Source organism: Mastacembelus armatus, chromosome 21, assembly GCF_900324485.2.
Source record: "Mastacembelus armatus chromosome 21, fMasArm1.2, whole genome shotgun sequence".
In the NCBI taxonomy this organism is placed as follows: Eukaryota; Metazoa; Chordata; class Actinopteri; order Synbranchiformes; family Mastacembelidae; genus Mastacembelus; species Mastacembelus armatus.
In genome coordinates, this window is record NC_046653.1 from 14,159,221 (window position 1) to 14,173,943 (window position 14,723).

General features: G+C 39.2%; 1 protein-coding gene across 3 annotated transcripts in view; it reads left to right on the plus strand.

Moving 5' to 3' along the window:
* Positions 1-14,723, plus strand: part of myo3b (myosin IIIB) — a 58,314-nt gene that overhangs the window by 715 nt on the left and 42,876 nt on the right. For all 3 annotated transcript variants that reach the window (XR_004463017.1, XM_026296515.1, XM_033324997.1), the window contains exons 3-8: positions 4,542-4,725; positions 5,981-6,115; positions 7,332-7,436; positions 7,711-7,810; positions 8,451-8,527; positions 9,303-9,448. Coding sequence is in view for 2 of the 3 variants with exons in the window: in XM_026296515.1 (XP_026152300.1) it covers positions 4,542-4,725; positions 5,981-6,115; positions 7,332-7,436; positions 7,711-7,810; positions 8,451-8,527; positions 9,303-9,448 (747 nt within the window). In the remaining variant the exon portion in view is untranslated. The remainder of the gene's footprint in view (positions 1-4,541; positions 4,726-5,980; positions 6,116-7,331; positions 7,437-7,710; positions 7,811-8,450; positions 8,528-9,302; positions 9,449-14,723) is intronic.

Here is a 14,723-nt window from a genome sequence, read left to right on the forward strand (position 1 = left end):
ATGAACGAGTAGTCATCGACAACTTGTTCCTCCTTCTTCAAGGACTAAGTTGTGTTCTGGCCATGCATGACAACTGTCTCAGTCCTATTCTTTCTTAAGTCATAATAATGTTTTCCACCAAATGTCACCAGTGGGCTTCCATAGATATATTCTTCTCATGGTCTAACATACCACACAAAATATGCAATATTTAAAATGTGACTGAATGGAGAATAATTCTTTACAAGGTTATAGAAATGAGGTGGGACTTGTAATCTGTTTTTTTTCAAATCATATAGCATCAAAAAAACGCCTGAAATCTAAACGTCTCCTAACATCCTCTATAGTAAATTCTACATCAATACAGGCAAAATAATCGTTTTTCTGTTCTACATTGACCATGAAGTTAGTTATCAAGACATCAAACATAATATAGTTAAGTCCATTTTGTTTTCAGCATCTGAAGAATTGCAGCAAAATATTGGCAATGCTGCACAGTACAATACATCACAGTATAATACATCACAGTATAATACATCACAGTACAATACATTACACCACTGTCTGTACATTGCAAAACCTTTAAGTGCTTCATACTTCTCTGGTTGTTTCCGCCTTACGTTTTAAATGGCAGTTGTATTAGTTATCAATTATCTATAATGCTGATAGTTGGGATAATGTTAAAATGATGAAATGCCATTGTATTGACTGTTCTGTCTAAAGAAAATGTTGTGCTTAAAGGTTAACCTATAATTCTCAGTGTTGTCAGAAAAAGCCAGTGCCTGGGGGATTAAACATCTGGATGTAGCTTGTAGAGTATGATTGATTGTTCAGTGCTAATCAATGTTGATGTATTACAGACAGTTTAGTTGTATGTGCACTGCTCTGTACAGCGTTACACATCGTAGTCTCTGCTGAACGGTTGTGATATTTATGATGAGATGACAGACGTTACTTAATAACTGTGATTCAGGTTTTCAGATTGATTATTTTAATGATGACGTTGGCTTTTTGTCAAGTAGGTTTAGATTTTATGTTTCCAGACTCGCCCCTTGGAGATTAATTGTGCAGTTGCCCTGCTAAGAGTATTACTTTGAAAAATGTGGCCTTTTTCTGCTTGTGCGAGGCTTTGGTTATCCAGGGTGAGAACAAGGGCACAATGCTTTAGGCCTGACTCGTGGCTATTGGGGGTTTACTGCAAAGCCTCTTCATATCCCCTTAAAAGGGATTATAGTATAGAGTTTTTTTTCTCTTCATAGACTTACCAAAGGGTTTACCAAGTGGAGTTCCCATAAGGCTTTACCAGAGCAGGCTGGATTGTGAGAGAGAAGCAGAAAATTAGATTATTCACTTTTACTTCGCACTGTTTCTAGTGACAAAGATCCTGTGCTGCTGCTGGTCACATCGTATAGACCTGTTACCACCTCCAGCTATTACTGAACCATAGATGTAACTCTGTAAATGCAAATGTGGGGCAACAAAGCAGCACAAAACCATACAAGCATCTCTTTTTCTTTTCAGAAATTCAAGTGATTTTAGCTTGGATTAGATTATACTGGATTTCACAGCATCACATGGAAGCACTGACCAACATTTTTAAACACCAGATCGAATGTCTCTTTTCACAAAGGGTAACCTGAGCATTGGCATCTGGGATCAGTGGTGTCTAGGTCTACAAATTAGGGTGTCATAGAAATTACTGCAAAAAGGGCTAAGGGAACTAAAATTGCATGAACTGGATTCATGTGAGGACATTAAAGCGTACTGTGATGCTATCGCCCCTGAACCTCATGTTGTGAATCCCTTTTGTAGTTTAGTGAGAAAACTCAGCAACAGAGGGTTTTGTCTTTGTTCTGTCTAATCTTTTATTTGTGCACCAAAGAGAATGTGGAGCACACACATCACAAAAACTTACACCAAACAAGCAATAGGCATCAAACAGGCAAAATAGACACATACTGCACTTGTGCAGTTTTTTGGTATTATTTATGCAACAGACACCAATGTGAAACAAACCTGTCCATGGTGTTGATAATGTGAGAATGTTATTAAAATTAAATTTCACTCATTAGTTCCTGGGAAGGTTTGAAATTAATTTCTTGACTGTGACTTCCTCAGAGATACCGTTGACTACATGTAAAGAGATTTAATAAACTATAATAGATCCCCAGCCCTTTGAGATCATGGCAACAGTAACATCCGGTGTTGTGGTGAAGTAATGTCTTCTTTTAAGTTGTTGTCAGTCAGCTTGTAAATCCTGTTATGTAGGTGTGGATCTATTAAGGAAGCCAGACTCCAACACTACTGCAATGATTATTCTTAGCTCAGTGGAATCCTCTCGCTCCAACATACTGTAACATCCAATGGTTCACAGCAGCTGCAGAGATGCTTATTACACTGGTGTACTGGCATACAAGAGACTGGGATAAAGTTGTCAGGCGAAGTTGCGGCCAAATGTGAAAACAACACAGTACAGAGGCAGAAAATATGTGACCTAGCAACTGTCACAAACTTCCTAGTAACCCGTGTGCAACCCGAGATGCTTAATATCAGCCGACCATTATGAGTGGCTACTTCTGCCACCTGAATATTTAACACTGTGGACGATCAGGTTGCAGATGACCGGTGAATTATTCATCTCTCTAGATGAACGTGGATTAGTCTGGTTCTGGTTTTGACGTGAGGGCGAGAAACACTCACAGAAACAGGTAGGCACAGTATGACTTAAGCTTTTTGGTCTGCATTTTATTGATCTTTGAAAGCAAGTGTGAATAATGAATCAACACATTAGATTGTTAGGTGACAAACAGGGTATGAAGTAATGTTTTTTTTTTTTAGGACTCGGTGGAACGGTAGGTGGGCTGTGGTACCCTACAACAGTACTTTGGTGGTTCAAATTCCAATTGCAGTTGCACTTTTGCCTTGGAAGCTTGAACTTTTTTTGAAAGCTCTTGCAGACAAGATAATTCCAAACTAACTTTCACTATAGGTTACTTTAGCAATAATCTGCCCCATATGCCCTGCAGGCGCCCATCTAACTTGCAGGAAAATATTGATAATGAAGGTATCTGGTGCAGTCAATCATTAGAAAAGTTGCTGTAGAGTAACATGGGCCATCTGTTACAAACGTTAGATCAATCAATAATGGATTTTTGCTGAAGATAAAACCAGGCAGTGTGGTATGTGGTTTTGTTTTCATCTTGTCTATTAGTATTTAAATGTATGGTATAGAAATGTATCGTTACAACAGGTGTTTGGCTGCTGCTGCTGTCACACACTGCTTCTTAAAGGGTACAGTGAAGGATATCAGTCGTATCTCTGTGCTTCACGTTTGAACATGTACACAGAGCAGCGGTACATCCATTCATCATCAACCCGCATGCACAGCATTTCATAAATCTACCGTCACGTACGAGCCGAGCTGCCACATCTCCTAAGGGTTAAACATCATTCCACATTTTTCACATCAATCTACAAAAAAATGACTTCTCCTTCCCTTTTTCAGGGTCATGCAGCCTCAGTGATGCCTATCACATGTATGACAAGTGAAGCAGTCATTAGATTGTGCACAAACATTCCTATCCATCATGTTTATTTGGTGTATGTGTCATCATGCAAAAATTGGAAGCCTGTATTCCAGCACGGCAACGTCGTCTCCTAAGTCATCATGTTACTCCCTCAGATATTGTGACGCTTAATGCTTGGCGTTATTGGTCTTGCATGTTGTATTTGGTCACCGGACCATCACACAAAGGCTTAAATGATGATTAATGTCAGGCTTCTTTATCGCTCTCGGCCATTCAGTTCTGATAACTCTGTCATAGGTGGATGACATTTTATAAAACACTTTACATAATAATAATTTATTTAAACAGTGGAGGTTGGGGTGATAGTTCACTGCTCATTCAGGACAGTACATGTCAAGTTAATCTCCATTCAATCCAGTTGATCCTGAGGAGATTGCACTTCTTAGTGGGCAGTGACATTGTCCCTGTGGAGAGAAGCTAATTCAGTGTCTCTGCGTGAAACGCGACTTGTTGCCTGTCCTCTTCAGGAAGAAACCGCTGTTGCTATTGCCGTTATATTATGATCACTAGAGACTCTTTAGTAATCATTTCTCTCAGCCCTGATGAGTCAGAAGAAAATAACACTTGCCATGTAAGTACAGTACTGTCATCTCCACCTGCCACCTGTCTGCTCTGTTTTTGCTTCAGTTTCTTCTCCTTTAAGCTCGTTAAGTGGCTCCCTCGGCGGATATAGTCGTTTCACTGAGCTGAACGAGAAGGCCTTTGGGAGCAAATGTTCTCACACGATGTACCGTATGCCTACACGTAGGCTGTACACAGTTCATACATTTGAGTTACCTGCCTCTCTGTGATGTTCACTGGGAGATAATGTGTCGACTAATTCAGACAGTATTGGAAAGGGATTAACATTTCCCTTGGTTTATTTAAACCTTATAATCACAACAGAAGTATTTTAAGCAAGAATGTATTATTTACATTTTAGCATTGTTTAAGATTTGAATTCATTGTTGATTTTAGTTTGTGTTTATTTTCTAGGAGGTCACTGTATGGACTGTATCCCTACAAGTCCAGCATGATGGGCCTGGAGAACCTGGGCGATCCATCAGCTAACTGGGACATAGTGGAGACCATTGGTAAAGGGACGTACGGCAAAGTCTACAGAGTAACCAACAAGAAAGATGGAAGTCAGGCGGCGGTGAAGGTGTTGGACCCGATCAATGTAAGTCAGATATAAAAGCATAATTACCATGGAAACGGCAGAAGAATTCACAAGCATTGTGGCAACTGGATGACATCTATTGCCAAGTGCCCGTTTGTTATTTATAATGAAAGCTGTTATGGGCCTAGATGCAGCAGTTTTTAAAGGCTGATTGATGTATGTGCAGAAATGTTTCTGTGATTATGTGTGTTAGCATCCTAACACACTAAACCAAGATGTAAACATTATACTAGTCAAATAATAGCATGTTACTATTGTCACGAGAAGCATGTAAGGATGCTGCAGGTTGCATTTACCTCACAGAGTCAGTGTGTATTATACCTTGTTGGCTAAATTAGATGATTCAAACACTGATATTTCTTTTTATTGTTGGTATTGATGAAGGACTGCCAACAACTCTTCTTTCTGACAGTTTTTTCATGACTGCAATAACTTAAAATTTCTTGACAGAAGGAAAAGGAAAGGAACTAAAAACCTTTTGTGTTTTTCTTTATAACTGTTTGACTTGTCTCAGCATTCGAGTCATTCAAACAGAGTAAGTTGCCAGTACATTTTCCTCCTCTCTCTCCGTTGTGATGCAGTTGTACTTGTGTTTGCTCCTGTGATATATATCAACGTTTCCCCTTTTCATTTATTTCCTGTCATGTTAAGTCTAATACACCCTTACCAGAAAGTGTAGCTCCTGCCTTGGCCGTATCCTCTCTGTATATCCGTTCATTTGTCTGCGCATTAAGGAGGCTACAGACTCTGCCTAGGCACCATATTGTGCTGGTGAGACTTGGCCTGAGACGTGCCTCTGATTGTGTCAGTGGAACAATCCCCATCCCGGCAGCACTCTCCACAATGATGCTCCCTTGATGGCCACGAAGATGAAGCTGCCTCCTCGCTCATCCTTCTCCGTGATTAGACTGCTGACACTATCACTCAGACATCCAGGAAGAGAAATTCTGTCTCTGTGACTATTGCTCTTTCCCTCCTGTGAGATTTACTTTGATAGAAAAGCGCATCCAGCAATAGTTAAGCACCCGGGCCCATCCCTTACTTTCTTACAGGGTTTATAAACCTTTTGTTAGTGCTCTAGTTATAATCAACTAGTTACTTGTTTTCTCTGGTTTTTCAAAGTAAAACATAAACTTCAACAATTTAAGCAGAAATCTCATATTTGCTTTGTGCCATTGTATTGTTTTCTTCACACTTGCATAGCAACACCTGCAGAAATTTTGTGTTTGACTTGTTTTCTGCTGTTGCTTAAAAGGACGTGGATGAGGAGATTGAGGCAGAATACAGCATCCTGAGGTCTCTGTCCAACCACCCGAATGTGGTGAAGTTTTATGGCATGTTTTACAAGTCAGACAACTTATCAGGAGGACAGCTTTGGTTGGTACTGGAGGTGAGCTCTTCATAATGTCTCTGATTCATATGAGTCGAGGTCCTTATTTGATTTCTGGGATGCGTCTTTGTATTGCATCCACTCTCGTCTCTGCAGTAAATATGAATTTGCATGTTTGCTGGACTTAGTATAGAAACAAAAAAGCTAATCTGGCTCCGTCTTTACTAAGATAACAACACGTTATAACATGTTTGTTTGACCTGTGTAAAAAATGACAGATTGGGACTTTAGCTGGGGATAGATATACTTTTGGATAGATCTAGGCTCAGTGTTGCCCCCTGTTGTAATCTAAGACCAACAGTTCATTTATCTTTAACTAGGATATGAATGTGATATCAGTCTTTCTTTTAAACAAAGAAGTACCTGGATCCAGTCCTCTAAAAACCATCCGCATCTTTAATTTGTTCCGTTAATGATAGATGGCTGTTGTTGTGCACACTGACAGCTGATTTCTATACATAAACAAACAACCTACCAGTCACACTGGGGATGTAATTTTCTTACATAGCGAGCTAACTATCTCTTCTGACTTAGCCACTGGTAAAAGACAAACAGAAAAATAATGCTTCAATGTTGCAAGTCATCTCACAGAAATATATCATTTAAATCAACATGGTTACATTAGCATGACAGGTATGTTTTTGACTGCTGTTGTTTGACCAAAACAAAATAACCTTCCATCCCAAAAAGAAGTTGACTAATGTGAATATTATACCCAGCTGAACAGAATCGCAGTTCAGTATATTTTTCAGACTAACTACATGGTGCAATGTTTGATGATTGAGTTCTTTGTTTGATTCCTCTGTTTCCATCTCAAGCACATGTAGGAACATGCAGGTAATTCAGCACATCATGGGGCAGTGGTGCAAATGTGTAGGATGTGAAAACTATAAGAAATGTCTTACAAGGAAGAAAACACATGGTGTTATTAGGCCTGAAGAATGTGTGTGTTTTGATGAGAAGTACTGAATGTAAATATAACAGAGGTCAGCTATTTAACAGTATGTTTAACTCATGTTTGCAATTCTTGGCCAAACACTTTCACTCAGTTTGCTATGGCAACCTGCCTACATGAATGTTGATGCTTTCATGCTGCCATGCGATGCTGAATTGCTTCCTCTGGCTTGTGTGTGTGTGGGCTAGCTCTCGTCATGAATCATAATCTAGAGTGGTGAAAGATGGACGAGTCACTGGAGTTTCTCTGTCTCCCTCCCAGCTGTGCAACGGCGGCTCTGTCACAGAACTCATCAAAGGCCTGTTCATGCGAGGCCAGCGTCTGCAGGAGCCTGTTATCTCATACATCTTATACAGTGCCCTCTTGGTAAGATGGCCTACTGCAAAGCTGCTAATGTTAGAGAAGAGGTGGGATGCAAACATGCAGAAAGCATGCGGAGGATTTATGTCCAGTGGGGGAAAGTGTGGCAGGTGGTAATGAATGTCTTTTCTTCTGAACAGCTGTAGGAGCCTGTTTATATAGTTTGTACTGGTCAAATTTGAAATGCATCACATTCTCATTTATACTAATGATAAATGACTAATTATGTGATCATGATTCATGTTGAGCACCTTGTTTATTCTGTCCTCTAACTTAAAAGGGTCTCCAGCATCTGCACAACAACCGGATTATCCATCGTGACGTCAAAGGCAACAATATCCTCCTGACAACAGAGGGAGGAGTCAAACTGGTTGACTTTGGTAATGGTCCTTTGAAAGAGGCAATTTAGCCAGTTCATGGATTCCTGGAAAGACACACATGCATCAGCGTCTGATAATGTTATCCCAGCTTTATCTTTTCTCTGAAATACAATGTTAGATAAGTGAATTGGTTTGAGAGTTTGGCTGAACTACACAGGCTCATCAGGAGATTCCTGCAACATTATTTGTGAAAGGGAACACAAGCACTTCGGTCTCGTGCTTACCATAACATCTTTTTATTTCATGGACTGTAGCCTTAACCCAAGGCTATTATTGCTCATTTAGATTGCATTATGTGATCCTTTGCATATTAAAAGAAAGCTGTTATGGCAAATGACTTTGAGTCACCCCCAGGCATGTTTATGTCCCCTGTGTCATGGAGATGAAGTGGACTCATGCTGATAAAAATCTGTCCTACATAATTTGAAATGATTATAGCCCATTGTTATTACTGCTTGGCAGGTTGCCACCTTAAATTATACGTCAGGATTTATTGATTAATTCAGACATTTGGTCTCTGCTATAAATCTCTGTTATAAATTTTATTCTCAGGAACTTCAGCGATAGACATGTTAATATCAAAATCTTAATAATTATATGAGGAATATGTTTTTTTTAATTAAATTTTTATTATTTTAAGGTGTTTCAGCTCAACTGACCAGTGCACGATTGCGGAGAAACACATCAGTCGGGACTCCGTTTTGGATGGCTCCCGAGGTAAGAGTTTACACTTCAGTTAACCAACACGTGTTCATCTCTAGTAATACTGCAGTAAAAAGTCCACATACTTCAATGCCTAATGGAAGTTCAGTTCAGATGACTGAAGTCTGTTTAAATGTCTTACAAAGAGCAAATTTAAAAAAAGGGAGAGTGGCTTAGTTTTGCCAGCATGACCCTCTCTCTCTCCCTCTCTCCCTCTCTCCCCTGTGTCATTGTGTATTCCCCTCGACTAGTGCAGCTCTTGAGGTCGCCTCAAGGTTAATAGCTGGGAGTCTGTGGCCCCTCAGCTTACTCTCTGCCAGAAATGAGGTGCAGTGATTGGGCTGGCAGGAAGGGACCTCAGGGGCAATTAGAATAAACTCAGCTGTAAAATGTAGTGTCAGTTATAATTATTGACTGTGGAAAAGAGAAGTTCATACCAGCGGCTACTGAACTGATCCACTTTTCAGTGTTTAAGTACCCCATAAATATTGATGTCTGTAAGTCTGCCAGATTTTTGGCAGTAAGTAAAAGAGAAACTCAAACATTCTGCTTTATGATTTTTTTTTAGCAGGAATGTCTTAATTATTTCTTAGGCTAAGGATGTCATAGAAAAATTCAATAAGGACACAATGTTAAGGTAAATTCTTGTTCTCTGCAGGTTAAATGTGAATTAAATTCCCCTTTACTTGCAGATTTCCTCACGTGCTTTAATTAAAAAAAAAAATATTTTAGGGCACAGTGATTGTCTAAACGAAGTATTCAGATGGCCACTGTGGTGTCATGTTGCCAGGTCATAGCCTGTGAACAGCAATATGATTACTCGTACGATGCCCGCTGTGATGTGTGGTCGCTCGGCATTACAGCCATCGAGCTGGCAGATGGAGATCCCCCTCTGGCTGATATGCATCCAGTTAAAGCCCTCTTCAAGATCCCACGGTGAGTCCACTAGAGGGCGCTCCTGCCACACAGCTGGAGGCAGCCTACACAAGGACACTCAAACACTTTCCCTTGCTTTCCCTTCTGTTGAGAGAGACAATCGCAAACTGACTTTGACAGTAGAGGTGATAAAAAGGATAAATGACAGTGACTTTCTTGATAGACGGATTCATTTTTATTATGACTGACTTGAAATTTAGAAAATGACAAATTAAACTGCATTTTTGGTTTGATCCACGTCTCTTGCTGCTGCATTTCCCTCGTTTTTCTACCTATAGGTGTTGTCTGCTGAATTAATCAGTGTTTAAAATCTTCATCTAAAATGTGAGCCGTGTTTAGTGTACTACACTACTACAAATTAATGAAGGAATTCAGTCTGTAAAAATATTCACTGCTGGAAACAGTGTGTGTCTGATGATCATTTGAGAGCTTAGTGGCTACACGCGGTTGACCTTTTGTTATCAGCACAATCGTGCAATTATCTCTCAGTTAGGTGGAGATATGCCCTTCTGATTGCAATTTGCATTTGTGATTAGCTTCATTCACATTGAGATGAGGCTGTCACCTCCTCCCCGTCACAATGTTATCTCCTCCCTCCCAAGCCAGAGCATGGATGGGCTGCTAGCACAGCATTTCATCAGCACCAGTTTTAACCAGAATTTAAAATAATTACCAGAGAAGGGATGGCTGAAAACAGGACACGTCAGTAAAATGGATGGATGGATGGTTTTTCTCAGGCTTGCATTTAATAATTTTATTTATTTATTTATTTATTTATTTTTTTAGAATTGTAGATGTGGTTTAGGGATTGTGCATGGGGGAGTTTTTAAAAAGGCTACCTGGAACTGGATGAGTGGTTTCTGTCAAGCACATTTCCTTATAATAAGTCATAATAAGAGGGTGCATATAGATTTCCCTTTTCAGTGCTGTATCATTTTTCATTACTACAGATTTCGAAGACTCTCTTACTGTGGGGATAACTAGGATGTTAATATAATTGGACATATATCTCTAATTGACATTCTGCCATCTCTCTTCTAATCAACATAGATATTTTGCTCTTTTTGGTGTGAATTGGGATCATAAAGACTTAGCAGTTGAGGTATAAATCACAGTGGACGTGTTGAACCATGAAATTATTCTGTTAACATGTCATTTATCTCAGATATATTTTCCCATCACTGTAGCAAGGCAGACAAAAATCACAAAAAAATGCACTCTAAATAATGACTCCCGTATGAATTACTTTCTAAATAGGGAAATTTGTTTTCACCTTTGGTTCTTTACTGGTAGTGAGAGTGATTCAGGATGACATCAGAGAGATTCATCTTCACAGGTTTGAATGATTATTTTTTTTCTCTCCAGTTTAATACGTCACAAACCATTACCAGAGGAGCCTTTTCTAAAGTATTGTCCTTGGATAGTCGCTGTTTTATGAAATTCGCATACGCACTAAAACATACAATACGGACTTTCATCATTCTGATACTTTACAGTTGCTCACAGTAATGTGTTTCCAGGCTAAAGGGTTCACAGTCATATTGTTAATCTTGTGGGTATCATCCACCTTGTCATTCTACCTCTCTGAAACACTGAGATAGTAAAACGCCAGAAAAAATACACCCCAGCTGTGTTTGATGTTATACATTTCTTATATGTTCTATTATTGTGTAGTCAGCTCTCTGCAATGGCACTATTTCACTCGTCTGCAAAGCTGTTTCTTATTCTTCTCTTATTTCTTTCTTTATCTGAGAAGACAACTGTAAACTCTCGTTGGACAGTGTCTCTTGTCAAGCTAAAGATTTACTAATTCTTGCTGAGGACCTAATAAGCACTCGGGGCTGTCACTACTTTGACCACAGGGGTCAGCAGCAGATAGCCATTATGTCACAGTTTTGTTGTGCTCGGAGAAACGTGCACAGGTGGAAACGATTCTCATCGCTGATATCTGTCAGAGCGGATGCTGATGAGCTCCAGGATTTACAGCCCCCTTGGTGAATGGTGTGTTTGTGCTTCAGTAAATATCGCACACCGTCAATTCATGCGTATGTTTGAATCTCAGGTAGATCATTTTGCTGTTTTTATGTAGCTTCACTTGTTTTAATATCAAGTTGAATCAAATGCTTTTGCGAATTTACTTTGTTGTGATTAAAAGTAATTGAGTGTGTTGCAAAAGCTATGCCAGACATGTGATGTCCATGAATGAAGGTAATGAAGCATGTCAGAGGGTAAAGTTGTAAAATCCTCTACCGCAAAATTAATTACAAATACTGAAGACAAAGACAGTCTATGATATTTAATATGCAGGAAGGTTAATTGCTTGAGACAATGTTCTCTATGCTGTATAGCCTTACAGTGTCCATGTAAAGTCAAACCAAAGTGCGTTCAAAATGTGTTGGAAAGGTTAGCGACAGTGACAAAGACATCCAAGGTTGTGTTTATTCTGTCTAATCCCTGTTGATATTAGCCACATATTTAACAGCAAGGGAATGTGAGTGAAGAGAGATTGAGCAAAATAGAAGGTAGAAGTAAATGATGGCTTGTCAGAGGCAACAAAGGCTGATCAAATCATAAGGATCAAGGAGAGAGATCCAGACCAATGTGCTAGTGAGAGCTTTTCATGGAAAAAGCCAGAGGTAAAATCTGTGGAGCAGAGCAGCAGAGGATGAGGGATATTAGCAGAGTTTCTAGTGTTTCTGAGACAAAATAAACTCTTTCAAATGAGGAAAAATCTGGTTTGAAGTGGACTAGTTTGTCCACTAAAAAGTCTGGTCTTCCCAGAATGTTGAATAAAATTCATGAGTGACTAAAATGTGTAAAGAGTAATGATTGCATGTTTGTGTGCATTTCCTGTATGTGTCATTTTTCAAGGTCAGTCTCTGACACAAGCCTGCATGAAAATCAATGTGCTCATATTTACACGGCGGCAAACAGGATGTTGTTTAGCAGGTGTGATGTTCACTACAATACCAGGTTTAGCATTTTAACATGTTAAATAAATGAATTAATAAAAATGAGCTCTGAACACAGCTGAAGCTGATGACGATGTCAATTTTTTTTTTTTTTTCACATATTTGGTCATAAAGTCTTTAAAATTTAACCTAGTGGCATTCGATGAAAAGTTAAGGGATCAAACAAAAGTGATTAACTGATTTGGATATAAATGAATGTACCGAATTCCTGGAAACCCCACAAATAGTTGCCCTGACATTTCACTCAAAGCCATGAAAACTCATTGTAGAGTGCAGATTACCAAAGTTTTTAGGATTTATCCTTAGGGCGCCATCAGAATTGAGTGCCAGTTCATCCTGTAAATGATGAGATGCTTTACAAGATAACTGAAAACTTTGAGCTGCTGAATGCACTGTAGGAAAGGGCAGGAAATCATCAGTGATTAGGGTTCACAATCTGAGCGCCATCAATGTCCAAATTTCTTCTCAGCCCATTTTAGTCCAGATCAGAGGGGTGGACAGACATTACCAACCATAGATCCTTAACAATAGCATGACTAGAAAACCCCTTATCCATCAACTAAAGAGAAACATTTTAGGTTTGGATGATTACAAATCATAACCTGCCAGATTTTCAGTCTGTCAGAGGAATGCCAGAAGCAATTCTGATTTGGAAACTGTGCAGCCTGTCAATGTTTCTCTCAACAAATTGCTCACTGTTGCTGTGAAAATCAGCAAACATCTAAAAGAACTCAGAAGACCTTGATTTTCTGAAGAAAGTCAGTTTGGATAAACACAGCACACCTTAATGTCACAGATCTCCCATTATCAGACAGGAGATCATTGGCTGGTTGGATGAATTTTCAATCATCAGCAAAGGATTTAACATCTCCATCACCGATGCAGTTATTTTACTGCTCTGTGTGGTGTCCAGGTTTGCAGTATTCAGTGATGTGGCCACCAAAGACATGATAAATGTGGCTCTAGTTCTCCCTGTTCATGCATGTGTGCTTGCACTGGTGCTCTGGTTGAGGTGATGGATGAGCTGAAATTTTAAGTGGGTGGTCCATTTACTGAATAAGACTTTATTTTAGGTTCACATACTCATTCTCTTTTAAGCCTGTCTAAAGGCCACTGTGTTTCTGCTTTAAGAAGCCAAAGCTCTCCACAGTAAGGAGCTCTTTCAAGCAAAGAAATACATGAATCATGCTTCAGCTATTAGGGATCTTGCTGTGTCTGCAGCTCTCATTCATTTGGAGATTTTAAAGTTCATCATCACCCCCTATTCTCCACAAATTTAATCAGAATCAATTCCTTAGTGCGCCACAAAGGTTATCCAAGATAGATTTACTATATATTTTAAATAATAAAGATAAGATTCATAATTTTTCTAAACCTTCCTGTCATTTTAGTCACTTTCAAGATGTTGTCTGGTCCAGTGGATTTTAATTGTGGCTATCTGACAACGATACAGGCCATTTCCTGTCTTCATCTTTTCATTCATGATGACAACTCTAATGGTTCAAAACCTTTACCACACTTGTTTCATGTATAAAAATAGAGAAGTGTAGTCTTGAGTACTGGTGGTGTTAAATGCAGCAGAGTTAAGTGCTTGAGTGAATAATAACAGAGTCTTAAACATACTGAAAGCAGAGGAATTATAAGTTCTGCATATTCTTACAAATATTACACTGGTCTGATATTTGTGTTCCTTCATGGCTTAGTTACAGCCGTCAAGCGCTGCTGACACCTCTGTGATTTTGCCTCAATCCACTCCTGAGGAGCGTCTGACAGTACAAGCACTGCCTGGACCTAAATTTGAATAAGCCATTTGTGTTTACAATATGAGCCAGCACTCTCACAAATACTGAAAGAAAAAAAAAACTGCCTGAATTTGCTTAGCACAAAGAGCACACTTGACAGTGTTATCAGCAGTGCAGCTATATTGACTTTGTAATGTATAGCAGTATGGTACAACATCAAGGCTAGAATATGTCTTCAGGCTCATATTAGAGGTTGCATTGAAGCAGTCAGTTACTGCCTTTGATCAGCACTTTGGAAAGGATTGCCTGCCTGAATCCTTATCAAAGACTCGATTAACTTTGTGTTGTGGAAAATGACAGATTTTGTGCCCAACATCTTCCTGTTCCTTCCAAAAAAACCAAAAAAAAAAAACAGAAAAGACTATGTTAAATATACTGTTGTTTAATATGTAGATCTACCTCTTTTTTGTTTGGGATACATGAACTAATAATTTGGTTATTACATGTCTGGACCGGGTCTGCCACTATTTTCCTGACAGTGACAAACAGCTCAGCCTCCAG